The following is a 19,043-nucleotide window of genomic DNA, read 5'->3' on the forward strand; positions in this document are numbered from 1 at the left end:
TGTCGGTAGTGTTGTAAAGGTTGTGGACCCTTAAAGGGCGGGACCCGGTTTGTCAATTCATAGGAAGATATGTAGATAGGTACTTAATACAGTGCCCATCGCACTTTGTTGGTCAAAAGCAAGCTATTATCTAACCAGTTTGACAGCTTGATAATGGTAGTACTCTCCAATACCACCACCTACATGCAGGTATCATAGTGGAGGACGCTACTGATTAAGATATGAATTAGATATAACTAGGTAGGTATGTATATGTATTGGGTATTCCTTAGATATGATCCGTTCATGTATTGTACTGTCAGCCGATGAGATATCATCACTATAAATTTAGGACTTTCAAAGTCCGTTCTTCATGAGCTTAATAATGGAAAAGCACCGAGTAAATATTCCCTACGAGCGCAGAAGGCAGTTCGGCAATGCCAGATTTCTGCTTTTCTGCTCATTAGCTTTTCTCTGTTTAATCTCTTTATACTTTGGCCCGTCACTGCGTTCGCAAGTCAGGCATTGCTTGAACAGATCATGCAATAATCAGTCGTACCATGATGACCCAGAGAAATGGTGCCCCTTACCGGATGTCACAGTCCCTAAAGACGACGGCCTTGAGCCGAGCGAGCATTTTATGAACCCTCGGCAGCTACAACTCCAAGTCCAGCGTCTTTCCGCTGCCGTACGCGTTCCAACCGAGAGCTACGATGACAATGGCAATGTCGACCAGGATCCTCGCTGGGGAACGTTCCAAGACTTCCACCAGGTGCTAGAACAATTATTTCCGCTTGTGTAAGTGATAACCACTCACAAATTGAGGCCCACCCTCGTATTCTTTTTACGTATTCTTATTCTCGGAAACATATCTAGGCACTCGCAACTTGAGCTTCGCAAGGTAAATCGTTATGGCCTTTTATATACGTTTAGAGGTGAGGATACTTCTAAGAAGCCCATTCTGTTGACGGCACATCAAGACGTCGTACCTGCAGGCACTGCTTCCCGTTGGACATATCCGCCATATGAAGGACATTTTGATGGGTCTTTTATATGGGGCCGAGGTGCGGCTGACTGTAAGAACGTCCTCATCGGTATCCTCTCGGCTATTGAGGATCTACTCTCGCAGTCCTTTGTGCCTCGCCGCACTATTGTACTCGCTTTTGGGTTTGACGAGGAGACGGGCGGTGTTAGAGGCGCGGCCGCGTTAAACCAATCTCTAGTTGAAGAATGGGGCCTACAGTCGTTCTTGTTTATTTTGGACGAGGGTGGTATGGGAGTCCAGAATCAAGGGGATATTCTCTATGCTTATCCTGGCGTAGGAGAGAAAGGCTACTACGATATCCAGCTGTCACTTGAGGTTAATGGCGGCCACAGCTCGAGACCCCCGAGGCATACCGGTATTGGTATCATGGCAGATGCAATCGTAGCATTGGAAAAAGAGCCCTATGCTCCCCGCTTAACACATTCGAATCCATTTCGCAGGGTATTAGAATGCAGAGCGAGATACTCTCCTGAGGCAGTTCAACCATGGTTACGTGATGCACTTCTTAGTGGAGACGAGTATGAAATTGCCGAGAAGCTCGCCAAAGAAGAAACAGAAGAGAAATGGCTAGTTCAGACAAGCCAGGCCATCGACGTCATCAACGGAGGCGTTAAAGTCAATGCTCTGCCCGAGAATATTGAATTCCAAGTGAACCATCGCGTAGCGCTACATGAATCCAACCAGTACATCGAAAATCACGTCCGGAGAGTGCTGGACCCTGTGATACGGAAATATGAGCTTGAGTTTCAGGCTGAAATTCACAGCACCTCGCATACAGAGGACTCGGAACTAGAAACCACTTCGTCTGGAATCTTAAAGTTGAAAACGCTACAGATAATTGATATAGCCCCAATATCAGCAACTGATAATAATGTGTGGAATGTCTTCAGCGGTACTATACGGCATGTATTTGAGAGCACAGAGAGTGGACAGGACAGAATTGTTGTCCCGGCTGGGAATATCATGACGGGAAACACGGACACTCTTCATTATTGGAATCTTACGGACAATATATACAGATTCACCCCATCCAGAAATGGAACGAGGTTGAACCAGCACGGGATCGACGAGCGGATGGGGCTGACTGCTCACTTGGAAGGCATGAGGTTATATTATGGTAAGTGACCGGATATAGAATATTTCTGGATACATGTACTGAGATTTTTGACAGATTTGATCCGGAATTTTGATGGTTGGGACGGCGCATGAATCGAGTCCATCAGCTCGGATACATAGGATCTCAGATGAAGAGAAGCGACTATGTTGGATGAATATAAGTAAGATGATCAAACTGGTGTTATGTGGATACATGATCATCGGGGGAATAGGAGTCGTATCAGCTTGTGCGTGCAATCGGCGATTAGTAAGTATATTATTGTAATAAGCTCAGTCATAAATACCTCCTACAACGCCTTTCCCAAGTCCAGAGACCGATTCGGGCAGTGAGGACACTATCTACCTAAACTACCACCTACCTACGTTAGATAGGTGCCTTTCCTGGTAGCGGCTCTACGCGTGTTGTGATGATATTGAATTTGCTCATCCGATGGCATTCGCGAACTCTTTTACGCAGATTGCACACTTTGAGAATGAGGATTCAAACCCGCTATCAGCCAGGTAAGTTAGATTAGACCTAACGAGAAATTCCGCTCTTCGTGATGCTTGCGTGAGCACGAGGTAGATATATAAATCAGCCCTAGTTCTGCCGCATGGCATGGCCTCGGCCAGATAATAGGATAATGCAACCACCTTACTATAGATACTACGCCATAATACATTAGTATCCTCTTTTAACATGGAATGTTTTAGCAGATGTATGGTATCTCAGACAATGAATAATCCCGAATGTTGCTTCATGACATCAAGGTAGTCAACCCGGACTCCTTTAGTACTCTGGATTTTGATGACCTGTTCAAGCAGCAAACGCGTCCTACGAAAATTAGCTCCCCAAATTTCAGCCTCCATAAGTGTCTTAATCACCCAGTCCTGATAAACGACATCCGTAGTCTCGATACCGGCCAGGAACAGAAGACGCGGCCAGATATTTTGTGGTGAGGGTGGGCGCAACCGGCCGACTAAGGATGCTAGACGCACGATGTAAATCGCCGCTAGTTCGGCTGGCTTGAGTTGATTCGGTACATTGGCAGATACAGGAGCAGGAACCTTCCTGTGGTAGTTTATCACAACTCCGTAATACGCTGCCAGGAGTAGTAGACAGTTAAAACATTTTGTCGTAATTTGACCGGCGAGAGCGCGGCTCGGCTCGTTAATATAGGCGATGATCGGCGCAACCGAAGGATCGCGATCAAACCGTTCGCGGAGGGTAATGAGTCCGGACTGTACATGAGACCACAATGCAGTTGGCGCGGGACCCGTCCTACGATATAATTGGACTATCCGGCTATCCAAAAAGTCAAGCTCCAGGGACAAGCGCAGAGAAGGCTTTAAATCTTCTGTGCTGGCGGGTAAGTTTGGAAACGCGGCGTCTATGAAATTGTATTCTGCACAGAATGACTCGAGGTTCTCCAAGAGACGTCCTGTGCCTCCGATCCAGGCCCCCCGAGCATCGTATGCACCTAACCAGACTAGCATACGAGAGCCGACGTATCCAAGCGGCGTTGCCTCTCCGCCAGCTTTTAGGTGGCGACGGTGAGCGTCAACAAGATCCGCAATAAATTCCAGGTGCTGGCAGTAACCACTAATATCCCGTGCTGCAAGGAGTTCGAACTGAAGGGCAAACCAAATGGTAACAATAGAACGTTCAAAATTGATAGCGACAGTTTGGTCTCGATGCAGCATTGCGATGGCAAGCGAGTATCGCTCTTCTGCCTTTCGAATTAGGTCAGGCTCAGGCCCCGTTTGGCCAAGATGCAAGGCCGTCCACGCTAATATGGTATTGAATAATGGCGCATAGAATAGGGCCATGTTACTGAAAACGTGGCTATAAAGGTTCTCCTCGCCTGTGCTACGTAACTTGGCGAAGCCAGTCATGACATTCAAGAAGTGTTGGATGAGTCTATGGTCATCAGGACGGATAACAACAGCAGCGTCCTGAGTACTCGAAATAGGACCTGGGATTTCAACCTGACACGGCTCTGATTCCGACTCAGATGATAACATTGGATTTCCCGGAGTGTGTGGGGATAGCCATTCTTCGCCGAGTAGATCGAAGTTCATATTAAGGTCAAAGAAGGCCGGTATGTAACCGGGGTTTAATTGGGTATGGGCTTCGTACACATTCAGCTGTGAGATGGTCTTGGTGTTAACCATACCGGGTTCCGGAACCACCTTGGGTTCGGCGCCATGCTGAGGCGGCAGGCCTCCGGAGGAGACCTGACCGGGAGAGTGATGCGGCACGGCAGAGGTGCCCGGCGCATTTCCGCTAGAGCTCGGTTCTACATCGACCCTTGTATTTTCCTTGAGAGGCTTCTGTTTGAGCTTGGCTTCAGGGGCAATACGTTGCTGAGATGAGTCAGACGAAGTAGTCTTGTCATCTACGCGCGATCTCGTGTAGCGAGAATTAACAAAACGCACGCGGTAGCGAAGCGTCTCTGTAGAATTTGTACGATTAGGCTCGTAAGAGCAAGTTAAAGACAGACGTGTACATGCGTTGCAAATAGGTTTCGTCTCGTCGCATCGTACTTTGCGGCGACGGCACGAGGAACAACCCGTCTTGGACCTCGCTGGCCGAGTTCGATTCATGTTTGTTGTGAGATTGGAAGACTAACTTTGACTAATTGATGTGTCGGGATCCATACAGGTACACATTAGGCGGAGGGCAGAGAGACCCTGAAGGAGCCAACGGGATGTGGGTCTGCACTACTTTGCGGGGCTTCGGAATTGCTCCTACTTCTTTAGGTAAGTTCCTTAGGTAGTCAAGTTGGCGAAGAACGAACGACATGTCGAGAAACTTCGCAAGCTCTAACCACACATTGCCTAGTAGGTACCTGTCGTACCCTAGTAAGTCTAGTACCTATGTAAAATGCCTATGTAGGTTAGGAAGTAGGTACCCAGTCGCATAGATAAGTAATTTGCTAATGAGGATATCAATGCAAGCAGGCAATAGGCAATAACACTATGCCTAGGTACCTAGGTACCCTGTGCTGTTGCCCTATATGGAATTTGTATACAGATGGACATAACTACCTAAACCAACTGATAACCAAAAAGCCAAACTAAAACTTCCTTTACCCACCCGACCTTAATCCTAGCTTCAACACCAATTTCTCCCGCATAGTCCCTTTAGCGGCGGTTTAGAGACAAGGCGTAAGGTCGTTGTGAGTAGCTTTATAAGGCGATGACAAGTAGGCTATCTTGACAATTGACCCGACTATTGTCACTTTGTTCTACTTGATTCTCCAGTGTTCAATAGACGGTGTCTCCAAGCACGCGTCTGGACAGTACAGAAATATCCAAAATGGAGAAGAATCCGGATAGGACCACAGCCGAGTCTGTACGCGATGGGAGACCAGATGATGTCGACAACGCGTACGAGTTTGCAAAGGAGCACGCCGTCGGGCCTTTGAGCGACAAGGACAATAAGCGCATCTTGCGCAAGATCGATAGCCATCTGTTGCCCCTGGTACACATACATGAAGACCTCGTCCATCTAATCGCATTGACCAATTGCTAACGATATCTGGCAGATGATCATCACCTATACTCTGAACTTCATGGACAAGAATGCCCTATCCTATTCGGCCAATTTCGGCCTCATTACTGACAACGTGCGTTTTTTAATGTGACTCTCAGCCTCTCAGCCTCTCAGCCCCTCAGCCTCTCATCTGTAAAGCGACTAAGTTTTCCTGCCTTAGAAACTAGTAGGAAATCAATACAGCTGGGCCTCCGGATCCATTTTCTATCTTACGTACATGGTCTCCCAGCCTTTTGTCGCCCGCCTGATTGTACGATTCCCTATCGGCCGCTTCGTCGCCGTTGCTACCACACTTTGGGGCGCTGTGTTGATGACGACGGCAGCGTCGCGTTCTTTCGCTAGCTTAATGGTCATCCGTGCTATCCTAGGTTGTCTCGAATCTTGTATCAACCCTGCCTTTATTGTTATATCCTCTCAATGGTGGACGCGCGACGAGCAACCGCTACGAATTTCGTACTGGTATCTCGGTAACTCGATCGGTCAAGTCTGCGGTGGACTACTTGGTTATGGTATTGCTCATATCACGAGCCACAATGTCCCGAACTGGGGTTGGTTCTTCCTAATTTTCGGTGCCATCACCATCCTCTACGGCATCTTCCTATTTTACTACCTTCCCGATTCACCGTTGAATGCTCGTTGGCTTTCAGATCATGACCGAGCCTTGGCCATCGAGCGTGTTCGGAGCAACCGCACTGGAGTCGAGAATCATGTATGGAAGTGGTCACAGGTCAAGGAGTGCGTACTGGATATACAATGCTGGCTTCTTGTAGCAACCTTTTTCCTCGACGATATTCCTGCCGGCGGAGTTGGTTCGTTTGGCAGCATAGTAGTCAAGGGGTTTGGTTATGACGCTCTCTACTCGACCCTTCTTCTAGTACCCTTAGGTGTGATTCAAGCCATATGCATCCTCTTCGGAGGTTTCATGACCAGGCGCTTCACAAATATCCGAACTTGGCTTATTGCCGGTATGTGTTTCTCGACAAAAACGTATCTCTCCACTCATTTCTTTTGCGCTGACCATACGTTTAGGCTGCCAAATCCCGGCGCTTATCGGAGCCGTTCTGCTCTACACTCTGCCTCGAGAGAATTCACGTGGGCTGCTCGGCTCGTACTATATTGTACAGACGCATGGTATAGTCGGCACACTCACTATGTCGCTAGTGTCTAGTAATTTTGCCGGGTATACAAAGAAAGTTACCGCATCCACGATGATGTATGTGGCCTTCTGCGTTGGACAGGTCGTTGCTCCTCAGCTTTTTCTCCCACGCGAGGCGCCAGCATATAAAACCGCCTTTCTCGCTGCTTTCGTATGTTTTGCCCTGTGCATCGTGTTCACCATTGTTCTACGATTCTATCTTATTTGGGAAAATAAGAAACGAGACCAGCTTCACTTATCAGAAGGAGAGCTTAGCAACACCGACAATGAGTTCCTCGACCTGACGGATAAGCAACAAAAGGCTATCTTCCGTTATGTTCTCTAGGAAACGGCATTCGCAACAGAGGTGATCTATAGGAAGACAGCTAACATTTGTGCGTGCCCCCTATTTAGTAGGAAGGACGCATCTATGCATGTTATGAAGTTATAATACCTACCTAATCTACAGCGGAGATGTAATAGGTAAGGTGTTGCTAGCGGGAGTTTCTATACGATTTTTATATTTTTAATATGATTAGGAGAATGAATATATCATGTATTACGAGTTTCAACGTGGAAGAGAAGGAGGAAAGAACCGGAGGCTCTTTGTTTATGTGCACGAGTTACAAGATGAAATTACCAACATATTACATATTCCCACCCACATAGCAAAGCTGCTTCTATGTCTGGATGCCTAATATACCTAATATGTAGGACTTGTAATATTCATGGCATGACAACCTTAGAATTACTACTATCTCGCAGCTGTTGGTTGCACTGCATATTGCTTACATATGCCTGGCTAATTTATGAACTAACATTGTTTAAGCGCGGGGTTCCCCGGACTACCAAAACAGCGGAACGGAGTCGAGATAAGTGCTTAGGAGATAGGAAGGGTTCTAGGATGTAAACCTAGGTAGGTACCTAGGATATAAGGTGCACGTACAGTTCCGTAGTCGCGGGTCCATACTCCACAATTGTGGTTAGTGCAATGCGCACTGTAACAAGTATCTAAGATCAGCAATCACGACATTTACGACGAACGTTATTCCCGGTCTTCGACCAGTCTCTCGGCTTGCCAGTTTCCTAATGGGTACTTAATAACTAAGGGGGACTCTATTCGATTATCATGCTCTCTTGATACGACAATGGCCTATGTACATATGGATATATGATACGAATAGAATAGTCTTAGCAGTTAGGTATTAGTTCTATTTCTTAAAGATTACCTATGTAAATTGTGAATTATTGTAAATTACATCGTTGAATATTATAAGTGAAACCCTCATAGTTGTTGAGCCGAGCATAAATCTCTTGTGAATGATACGATACTACTAACATGGAAAAGAAGAGATGGCAAGGACGGCCTCGTCGCCGGAACCGGCATCATAACGAAAGGATAACTTTTCTCGGTACCAAGAACAACGTTGTTTTGATTATTATTCTTACTGCTGTTACTGCGTACTTTCTTTCAACCCAGTGGCATGCGTATCGACATGCAGAGCATACTAGCATTACGTATCAAATTAGCCAGGCAGACCTAAAATACGGCCTTACACAATGCACTCTAAACAAGGAACGTCCATTCATAGACAGGAATCTAGCATCTTTTCGTCTAGAAACTCAGCCCGCGGGTATTCGTATTATTTTACATAACGCAACACTTATTGATGGCGATGGCGCTGTTGCTCGAGACTGCATCATCGAAATGCAAGGCGGGATATTTACAAAGGTCTCAAAATCTGCACTGGGTTTTCTGGAACCAGCTTCTCCCAACGATAGAGTTATTGACTTACAAGGTCGAATTGTAACGCCAGGGCTTATAGAGATGCACTCGCATGCCGGCGTTCGGGAGACACCCCAGCTATGGGCCACCGAAGACGTTACTGAGATATCATCTCCGGTAACACCTTGGGCCCGTGCAGTCGACGGCTTGAAGCCTCATGACCAGGCCATAACAGTTATTGCCAGCGGCGGTGTGACGAGTTCGTTAGTATTAACGGGGGCGAAAAACTTGATCTCAGGGGAAGGCGTTCTCATCAAGATGAAGCGAGCGGACTCGGTTAGTGAGCTTCTCATTAACACGACGGAAAGTGGCGGCAAGCCGCAGAGGTATTTTAAGATGGCTATGGGCGAAAACCAAAAACGACAGTTTCAATACATGCCTGGAGGGCCGTCGACGAGGTTGGGAGAATCGTACTGGTTCCGAAAGGCCTATGATCACGCACGGCAGTTGAAACAAGAACAGGATCGGTGGTGTGAAGCTGCCTCGACGGCGAAGGGGCTGGCATCGATCACGCATGAATACCCTCGCTCGCTTGAATGGCAGACACTAGTCGATGTCTTACGCGGGGATGTGCGTGTAAATGTGCATAGCTACGAGACCGAAGACATGTTAGCTATGTTCGACCACGCCGATGAGTTTGGGTTTAATATTACGGCGTTGCATCATGCGCTCCATACGAATCTAATTATGGACCAACTTAGAGATAGGGGTATAGCCGTCGCCGGCTTCTCGGATTGCTGGGGCGACAAAAAGGAGATCTATAATGTCAGTTCTCGTCTTCCAGCAATCATAGCTGAACATGGCATCCCTCTTGCTCTCACCCGGGACCACCCGGCGGAACATGGTCAATGGTTATTGTACGAGGCCCAGATCGCTCATCATTTTGGCCTCAGTGCGGAGAGTGCTATTTCATCTGTCATCTCAGTGCCAGCCCGCCTCCTAGGTCTTGATAACAGGTAAGTACAAGAGCATGTTTATGTAGGCATCATAACATTACATGGCCCGTCTAATCGAATAATTTGATATTAACAATCTCTGTAGGCTTGGATTTGTCAGGCCCGGCTACGATGGCGATTTGGTAGTATGGAACCGCCATCCCTTACAGGTGGGCGCTACACCCCTCGAAGTGTACATCGATGGGAATAGCGTAGTCCGGGCCTCGGACAGTTTGTGGAAAGCTTCGGAATCCATATCAGATTTAAAAGAAGCTCCTGTATCGCGACCCAGTGATACACCTAATAGTGCGTGTATACCAGGCCAATCTGACATTATCATCCGCGGCTCAAGAACAAGCTTCATTGGCGATGATGGACTGCGGAGTGAGTATCCCGAGATTGGGAATCTGACAATCGTTGTACGCGCCGGTCGTGTCGTTTGTGTTGGCGAAAGCAAATGCGATACCGCAGTAAGAGAGGCCATAGAAGATCAAGTTCCCTTGATAGATGTGCAAGATGGGCATATACTTCCCGTAGGTCGAAACAATCTCTAAATTTCATTACAGGAGTCTTACCGAGAATTAGGGCCTTACGATTATCACGCGGCAGCACGGCTTAACTGAAATGCATCAAGAACCATCAACATCAGACGGTTCTTCAACAGGCGAGGAATATGAAAAGCCTCTCTCAAGCCGATTCGGTATTAAGTTTGACGGCATACATCTTGAGAGGTCTCACCGGAGCGGCGTAACTCGAATTGTAACGCCACCGTTGACAAATGGCTTCTTCCATGGGATTAGCACGTTATTCCGGTCAGGGGCGAAAAGTGGTATGTATATCTGTTCCGTATTTCAGTCCTAGCTGCTGGACAGCAAGGCAGCCGAAGACGGCGTTATTAGGTTGCGAACCACTAATTACTCTCAGTCCTTGACGATGGCGCTATTGCCGAACCGAACGCTGCTCTACATTTCACGATTGGACATGAGGCTAAATGTAAGTATTCACTGCCCCCTTTCCTTCGTCCGCTATTCGTAAAAGCTAAGTTGACCACCCAAAATAGCATTTCGAACACCTTCTATAACTTCTCAAATAAGTAGGCTGCGCGACCTCCTTACGGTGGACAAACATCTCCACCCTATTTACGGTAGCGCAGCGAAGGGCGATATTGCTGTAGTTATCCACACAAATAACAAAGATGTCATTGCACATATGGTAGCTCTAAAAAAGGAGACAGGTGCTCATATCGTCATAATGGGAGGATCAGAATCACATCTCCTAGCTACCGAGCTTGCGGAAGCCGACGTGCCAGTTATCGTAGCACCATTTTGGGGGTGCGAGCCTCTCTTCTGGGATGCTCGCAACTGCTTACCAGGCCCTCCCCTAACAGACCGTTTGGGACCGCAGGTGTTGATAGATGCAGGCGTCAAAGTCGGCATCTCCAATTGGGATAACACTAATAACCATATTCGTAACAGCATCTGGGAGGCTAGTTGGGTTGCAGGCCCGGGAAACCGGAGTTTAGCGCTGGACCTTGTGTCTAAGAATATCGAGGATATCCTGAGGCTTCCGCGTAGTAGGGATTTTGTGATATACGAAGGGGACCCGTTTGAGTTTGGGGCGCGTATCGCCATAATCTTTGAAGAAGGTAAAGTGCAGAGATGTTATCCAGATGTCGACTAGAGTTGATATTAGAAGTGTTCCGTACCATGTAACCTACATAATACCTAGTTAATACAAAGTATAACTAATAACTACCTACCTACCTAATGCATATATATTCAACATGTACGTATCGCCGGAGTTGACAGATCTAAACTGTGTGTCCAGGTTAAAGACACTGTACTTGGAGTTGAATGGATTTCATATCGGCTCTTCCGAGGGTCGGACGCTCAGTTAGGCGATCGGGGAGTTGGCTTCCCATTTCGGGTGCACCGGCGGTACGAGCCGTACGAGCCATGGAACCCTATCGGATGGAGCACCCGCTACGACGAAATTCACATGTGTTGGACTAATACATGGCTTTAAGGAAACTAGATTCTGATGTGCTTGACTAACTACATATGTATGTATTAGCAGGGTCTGGTTTCTATGTATTCGGAAAGTTACTCGGGAATTATGTATTGTACTATTGGTAATCATTTTGGTTCGTAATGCTGAACGAATCGCGTCGTTCGTTCTCAGTATGTATGTCGTAACACGATCTTACCACGAATAACTTACGTTAATACGCTTTGGATTTACATAATATATTCATCTAATAAATATAGCATCTCTGGCTCCTGACAAAAGCACAAAGAACTGACTTCTACCCTCCCTGTTTCCCTACATACTTGTCCCTCCAGCCATATGCTTTATACGTAACGTAGCTAACGTACTTTACAATTATAGGTTAGTTATGTCTAGAGCTCAACTCGTTATAACAATAAACCCATGACTTCTCGCGTCTCGAACAAATCGAATAACGATAGCCGCGAAATCAGAATTGCGTAGATTTGACCACCAAGCCTGTTTCCGTTCCTACCCTCGATGGTTATTTATATCACCCCGAAGCATACTCTGCGTAATATGAGCAAGATAGCTGAGCCTTATATTTGGGGTTACAACCGAATATGAATACTGTCCTTAGCCTGCCCTTCGAGTGTTGGAGAAAGCAGGATATAGAGTTCCTCTCCCGGCCGTATTGTATTCCTCCATTACGTCGTGCCGTCAGATGACTGTTGAGTCAGTACGGTATAGGAGCAAGTCTCGAGAACTACAACGATATATCCTAGCCAGCCGTAAACACCGTGATTCGGTTTACCCTTCTTCGATCATTAATACAACTACATTAGATCATACCTTGATATCCGAAGTTGTTTCAACCCTTGAAAAAAAGAAATACGGCGCATAACTACGAAGAAAGTAATAGGCGGTTCCAATACCAGGCAGTGAAAAAACATTCGTGAATTAAATCTACGGGGTTTCCTAACACTAGGTAGGTAACCGAGGGGAGTTACCAATGCATGTATGGCAGACTCTTTCTTCCTTCGTAGACCTGGACGACGAGTTGAAGTTCAGGGGCCGTCGCGATTTTCCTACATGTAGCCAATTATTACAAAACAATTACATCCATCCCCAACTGCGGCTAGCAACGTGTCTCAAATGCCAATATTGCAATTCCGACCCTCCCAACTTGGTCTCCCCATTTGCATGCCGTCGATGCAATTTATTTTCCACGCGTTCATTTCTCGGGCTGCGTGTCGAGATTCTCTCGACCGCCGCTGAGGCGTGACGATCGCCGGGTAGGCACAGAAGTACGTCTTTGGGCGTTCTTTCGCGAAGACGGAGTTTCGGCCTGGGGTCGAGCTTGAGGGACGGCGAGCGATGAAGCTTTATTGGCGACAGGCTGGCTAGGGACTGCAGCAGACTGTTCGTCGTGGGGGTTGTTTGAGGTGGCGATTTTCTGGGCCTTCTTAGCAGGGCGTCCTCGTGGTCGTCGTCCGGCTTGGGACTTAGCTGGGTACTGTGTCTGAGCCTGAGATTGAGCTTGAGCCTGGGTTTGAGTCTGAACTTGGGAGTTTCCGGCTGATGTTCGTTGACTGTTGGCGCTTGAGCTTCGTCTTGTGCCAGGCTGTTCCTTGGGTGTAGCGGGCGTGGCGACCTTCTTGTTGGTTAAGACAATACGTACTGGACGTTTCTTCTGAACTTCTGGTTGAGTCTGTTCTTCATCCTGAGGCTGCGCAAGCACCTCTTCTTGAGTCGTAGCATCTGGATGAGGTACGGTGTTGGATTTCTGCAACTCTACCTCTACGCTTCTCACTAGACTCGCAGCGTTCTCTGTGGTAACCCCAGCAAATCTAGGCTGTTTCTGAGCCATTGGCTGGGCCTTCAAACGGGCCTTCAGCTGAGCTTTATTTTCATACCTAAATTTGGGTTTAGGCTGGACTTGAAGCTGAGGCTCTTTTGGGGGCGTAGGTGTAATGATCTGTGTGTTTCCCTCTCGAGTCTCTCGAGTCTCTGGAGTTTCTGACTGAGCTAGTGGATAGACTCTAGGTCCGGTCTTCGGGATTTTCTGCGGCAACTCCTCGATCGCGTCATAGGGTTGCTTTCGCTTTCGATCCTGTGATGCCCCTATTAGCGCTGATGTAGCGGTATTTGAAGGGCCATATGAACTGTTCTCATCATCTTCCTCCATCTCTATATTGTTCTGGGCGGTGTATTGAGTAGCATCATTGCGAGTAGGAGGGTTTGCCACGGCTTGTTTCGATGCGTTCTTAACGGTGTAGATCGGGACAGATTTAATTGTAAATAAGGAATGGGGATCCGGATTCCTCAGGGCCTTGGTTAGGTCATACTCTCCATCCTCGCAGGTTATTCTCAACCCACCGTTCCGTATCGACAATCGATGGAGGCCTGTTCCGACTGTCCGGGGGAGCATTTTCCCATCACGGAACACAACCACAGACTCTTTGAAATTAATCCAGGCTATGTCGCTTGTCGCTAGATTTACCCTTCTGTAGTTATCAGCATGGACAGCGTGTTCGGGTGGTACAACTATATACTCCCCACCACGGCCAGGCAAGCTTTCTCCGTCGCTCTCTCTTGTGTGAGGTGTATCGAAGTTCATCTTGTAACCGCTCGGGGATATAACTGAGTAACCTGCTGGTAGATAGAAGTGTAGAAGTGCCCTATGTCCCTTCTGGTGCAATTCTCTCGCCTCCCTATCTCCAGTTCCGGGTAAAAGGCATTTGGCATCCTTCCGAGGCTGTAGCAGTAGCTTAGGGTGCAAGGAAATGGAACTGGTATTGTCGGCTAGGGAGCTGCGCAGAATGAGGTTATCCTCTAGTGCTCTTTCTACGACCCGAGTACGGTATGAAATCGCATCATCGAAGAAGCTTGTATTCGAGTAGGTGTGTAGTCGAGAATCGGAACTGTCTGTCGAGTAAGGTCTTGAAGGTTGGCGCGTTCCCTCGTGGCCAAGATGCGTTGAATTCTGGCTAGTAGGGAAGTCAGCCATCAAAGAGGTTGGATGCTTAGGAGAATTGTCGCATATAATGAACTGGTGTAACTCAGAGAATGCTGGAAAGGGTGGGTTGATTATAGTATACTTGCCGCCTTCGAGGAGTTTCTTTATGCCCTCGGGACTAACCACGACAACTCCAGCAGGTAATCGAAAGGACTCGACAGTTGAAAAGAATTTGCAAGTATCAGAGAAGGCTGCTTTCATGATCTTGACGGAAATAGCGATCGATTCTGTTGAGAGGGACAAGACGCGCTTGGCGGTTGAGTTCTGAAATCTCCTAGCATGCGAATCCTGATGCTGATCAGGCAAGAACTCGACAGTTGGTTCTTTGTATTCCAAGGATTCTGGGAGAAGTTCGAGTTTCAGGTCGCTAAAATCGATATCCAGCGGCCAGTCATTAATACGTCTTGCATATTCCTTAAGGGGTTCTGAATACTTCTCGAGCCCTCTGGAGTGGAGGTACTTGCATCCGTAAGCAACTGATTCTTCGTTCAACGTATGAGATGCGGGCTCCGAGTTATTACGTTTTCTGAGGAATTCTCTAACCTCATTGCTAAATAGCTCAAGCGTACGGCAAGCCTCTTGGAATGATCCAAGGCTATCAGATAGCACCCTTAGAATAACCTCCTTTACGGAGAACTCGACGAGTGACCAGTAGGGCGTAGATGAGACTGGGAAGAATACAGTCTTTGTTGGTACCAGAGCTTCAAGCATAGACAGACTCACATGCGAAGGTTGACCGGGGAGTCTTGCATCGAGAGTCAGATTGCTAAAGTTGTGTGGGTCAAGAATAGGGATGTTCGAAGTGTTATCCCCTGGGACATAGGATTGAGATATACTCTGTTGTGAGTGTTCCTGTGCAGCCAAGCCAGCGCGGCCATCTGCTGTAGGTATTATTTGCAAATCCATGGAGCTTCCTTTTGGGAATGTGCCACCATTAAGGTAATACGTTAAGCGCACTTGCAAGCAATGCCGAGGAAGTTGTTGTTTTGGTGTCTTTTGTATCCTGTGTGATATGCCACAACAGTTGCAAATAGGAAAAGAAAAGTGACGAATAATGAAATTCGAGGTTGGGAAGGTGCAGGTTTCCTAAAGTAAAGCAGGAGCCTGTGTGTTTTGGGCGATGCAATACAATGCCAACTGGTCGACTAGGAGGAATTTTGGCATAAGAGGGAAGGCTTTGCCAATATCTTGGAGTGGGCAATATGATTGAATATTTCTTGCAACTGCTAATTACAAGGCAGCCATGGGAGACCCGTAAATCTCTGAGGGAGCTGAGTAAACAGTGGCTCTGGTTGTCACGAGAAACTTCAGAAGAGAGAGTTGAACAGAGGGGTATCCTAGGCAACCTCAGTAATGGCATGTGCATGAAAGGTGAAGTTGTAGAGTACGACTGATCAAGTACGCAATGTCTAACGAGTTCACGTCAAAAGGCCCGTATATATTCCTCAGATGCAGTAGCCTTTACTCCTAATGATTGAACCGTAGTATCGCCTATATCCTACTTACCACTTGGAATTTTTTAGACGAATGTATAATCTAGGGAAGAAATCGAAGGACACACGGTAATATTGAATTTCCCGTGGCATAAACGTTTGATGTGCTTATATTAACACTACTAGGCACTTAAGTTATGAATTTGGAGTGTTGTTCTCCTTGGGAAAGCCATTTCTAGATCTAGATAAGGGGGACACAACCTCTGTTCTCATTATCATGTAACTATATCGTTATCCCGTCATGTACGTAGGATTCCTACTTACTACCTATTTTGCAATTTAAATAACATTGGTAATTATATGAAGCCTATCGTATGTATCTAGAATTTGGACACTAGGCAGATTATTTTAGAGGTGCCTCAGAGCCATAGATTGTGATTATGTAGAAGCTTCTAACGTAACCAAATGTGACGACTAGTGAGTATGGGCTTTACTCTAAATGATACATTAAGTACCTTCGACATGCTCCTATTTTGACAAGCACCATTGAATTATGCCCTGTCAGGACGTGGGCCTAGGAGGCATGGAAACAACTTTGTTGTTCTGCAAGGAACTCCAAACCAGGTACTTAAATAGAAGTTTATGGTCATAAATGCTGGTATTCTTTGTTCTAGGTTAGATGTCTCATCTAGAATCCTAACAGCTTCACTGGGCTGCTGGGTCAATGACTGACATACAGCTCCACGATGATATTCGTTATTCAATACCTTTTACGGAGAAGCTGCTACACTTGCTAAGAATTGTGCGCTGCTATTAAGAAATGTTCTTGGGATAACACTGTGATTATTTAGTAACATGGTATCTTAATATTAAATGTGAAATTATTCCTTTGACTTGGATCTTGTATTCATCCACTAAAAAGTGTGGCGGAAATGTGAACGATTTAGGGGTTGGCGGAGAACACCTCGCAAGATCCAACATAAAGCTGATTCATACTTTAGGTACTTAGGTTTGGCGCCTGCACATTTCTGCAACAATAGACACTTGTAATAAGCCAAGCCGAGAATTGCGAGATATTTTCGTGATAACAATGGTCTCCTAGTGACTTTGTTGTGGTTATAATACTTTTGTACCTTTTGTACCACTGCTCCGTCTATGTAACTATCAACCGTCAAACGTCCAAAAAAGCATGGGTATAAGCCATCCAGTACGCCGTTGCTAATTGCCATAGCTTGATGAAGCCAACCATGCCGCCTACTACCCCCAACCTGATGCTCGATGCATGCTCCGATGAAATCAATAAAGCAATATGATTGGTTCTAACTAGTTTCTTCTTCCATGTCATCGTCCACCATGTCAACAAACGGAACAAATCTTTCGCGGTCCAGAAAGCGATCATAATCTAGTGCTTTAGACTTGTCAGGTTCCCCCATCTCCTCATCTTCGTCGAACGTGGCTTCGATGCCCCTTTTTAGTTTGTGTACATTGCTCGAGGCACCGTTTACCTGTGTTGAACGACTGTCAAGCTCATGTCGGTGTACGGTACGTTGTGCGGAAAGTAGATCCTCATACGATTTGAGAACGAACCTAAGATCGTCGTTCAAGCTGACGCAGAAGCGTTTGAAGTGGACAAATTGGCAAGATTCAACCAAACTTATACCAAAAACAGACATGAGGTAGGCCACAACAACACCAGCAGAACGATCATTTCCCGTTTCGCAGAAAACCAAGACTTTTCCTCTTTGAAACTTGTCATGGGGAATTGCCATCTTTCCATGCTCAACCTGCATCTGCGTGTTGTTAATACGTTGCCCGCGGAAAACATTAAGCATGTGGTCATTGATGGTTCGAACGGCCGTGGGAAAGGCGCGAATAAGCTCATTATAACCAGAAACATCAACATATTCGAGCTGGATGCCAAGTTCTTGCGCCACCTTACTGGGTGCCATTAGGTGCATGACAGCCATCTGGGAATCCCGTGCGGCCAGTAGCATTGTGATACCTGTTTTAAGGAGCCACTTGCGATCTCGAGCGATGCTCGAGGGGCCGAGGTAGAGGAAGTCGAGGATGGGTTGTGCGACACGCCGATTCTCATACGCCCAATTAAGAGCCGAGTCCTGAGCTAGCTGCTCTTTGTGGTTCTGGGTAATGATCTTAAGGTCTTCGGCGCTAAGTGAAGCCGGATCGACCTTTTCGTAAGTTGGCACGATTTTGATATGCTCATTTGCACAATGTAGAGTGGGGGCGGGTATCACGATAGAAGGAGGACTAGGAGGACGCATAGAGTAAGGTGCTGCTGGAATAGCACCATGCCGGTGAGAAGTTAGAGGGTCCATGTAAGCTATTTTCAATTGGACATCTTCTTGCTCTGCGGGTTAAAAAATGGCTTTGGTTGAGATACTCGAGATTGTCAAGTCTTAAATCCAATATTTGTCAGTTACTGTATGTGCAGGATAATAAGTTCGATCTTTGGATGAATAAGAATAACTGATCGTGGCGGAGAAAAAAACTTATTTTAGCTGGGAAGTGAGTGGGAATAGATTGCCACACGATATTGACAAGAAAATGATAAGCGCGAATGCACGCGGCTGATGAGACGAAGAAACTAAAAACGAAGACTAAAAATGGGAGAAAGCAACTACACCTCAGGGGATTGTGCATCTGCACAGGCACCACCTGTCAGGCAATCATATGTATTGTACAATATGTACCTACATGTATGTATGGGATGAGGGGGCGGTAGGTACCTGCTCAGGTACTTGTTTGCTTCTAAAATGCATGTACATATTGTACATACCCTAGGTACATTAGGTACCTAGGTAACAATCATGTCGCACCTATCTTTATCTTTAGGTGAATGAACCTTACCTATGTACCTAACATATGTAATGTAGGGCATCACCATCTTCAATATAAAACAGGTACCTACCTAGGTACCTGGGTTAGGTAATTTCAGACAAAAACCGATTGAATTTATTAACAGCTAGCCTCGTCTTCTTTAGCTAATCTTCGGAACTCATTGGAATCTACGTCTAAGTTATTCTGAACAAGTCGAGATAATAATAACAAAA

General features: G+C 46.5%; 6 protein-coding genes across 6 annotated transcripts; 3 read left to right on the forward strand and 3 right to left on the reverse strand.

The window, feature by feature from the left end:
* The first annotated feature begins 3 nt into the window (after positions 1-3).
* F4813DRAFT_47318 (carboxypeptidase S) lies at positions 4-2,541 on the forward strand. The gene is made up of 3 exons (XM_049248532.1): positions 4-777; positions 856-2,141; positions 2,196-2,541. Exons 1-3 carry the CDS (start codon positions 353-355, stop codon positions 2,231-2,233), a joined length of 1,749 nt encoding a protein of 582 aa, XP_049100346.1. The 5' UTR covers positions 4-352; the 3' UTR covers positions 2,234-2,541.
* F4813DRAFT_356619 (uncharacterized protein) lies at positions 2,379-4,759 on the reverse strand. The gene has a single exon (XM_049243010.1). It carries the CDS (start codon positions 4,724-4,726, stop codon positions 2,849-2,851), a length of 1,878 nt encoding a protein of 625 aa, XP_049100347.1. The 5' UTR covers positions 4,727-4,759; the 3' UTR covers positions 2,379-2,848.
* A 350-nt stretch (positions 4,760-5,109) lies between these two features.
* Positions 5,110-7,549, forward strand: F4813DRAFT_356623 (MFS general substrate transporter). Its single transcript, XM_049243011.1, has 4 exons — positions 5,110-5,606; positions 5,671-5,751; positions 5,839-6,643; positions 6,708-7,549. Exons 1-4 carry the CDS (start codon positions 5,442-5,444, stop codon positions 7,157-7,159), a joined length of 1,503 nt encoding a protein of 500 aa, XP_049100348.1. The 5' UTR covers positions 5,110-5,441; the 3' UTR covers positions 7,160-7,549.
* A 513-nt stretch (positions 7,550-8,062) lies between these two features.
* Positions 8,063-11,286, forward strand: F4813DRAFT_395741 (uncharacterized protein). The gene is made up of 5 exons (XM_049247740.1): positions 8,063-9,555; positions 9,641-10,067; positions 10,120-10,363; positions 10,459-10,527; positions 10,595-11,286. Exons 1-5 carry the CDS (start codon positions 8,153-8,155, stop codon positions 11,212-11,214), a joined length of 2,763 nt encoding a protein of 920 aa, XP_049100349.1. The 5' UTR covers positions 8,063-8,152; the 3' UTR covers positions 11,215-11,286.
* A 1,468-nt stretch (positions 11,287-12,754) lies between these two features.
* F4813DRAFT_395743 (uncharacterized protein) lies at positions 12,755-15,445 on the reverse strand (the record flags this gene model as incomplete). The annotated part of the gene is made up of 1 exon (XM_049247741.1): positions 12,755-15,445. One exon carries the CDS (start codon positions 15,443-15,445, stop codon positions 12,755-12,757), a length of 2,691 nt encoding a protein of 896 aa, XP_049100350.1.
* A 1,592-nt stretch (positions 15,446-17,037) lies between these two features.
* On the reverse strand, positions 17,038-18,611 carry F4813DRAFT_47373 (phosphatases II). Its single transcript, XM_049248533.1, has one exon. It carries the CDS (start codon positions 18,306-18,308, stop codon positions 17,292-17,294), a length of 1,017 nt encoding a protein of 338 aa, XP_049100351.1. The 5' UTR covers positions 18,309-18,611; the 3' UTR covers positions 17,038-17,291.
* Positions 18,612-19,043: the final 432 nt, after the last annotated feature.

Source organism: Daldinia decipiens (genome assembly GCF_022478715.1).
Source record: "Daldinia decipiens strain CBS 113046 unplaced genomic scaffold F4813scaffold_13, whole genome shotgun sequence".
Taxonomy (NCBI): domain Eukaryota; kingdom Fungi; phylum Ascomycota; class Sordariomycetes; order Xylariales; family Hypoxylaceae; genus Daldinia; species Daldinia decipiens.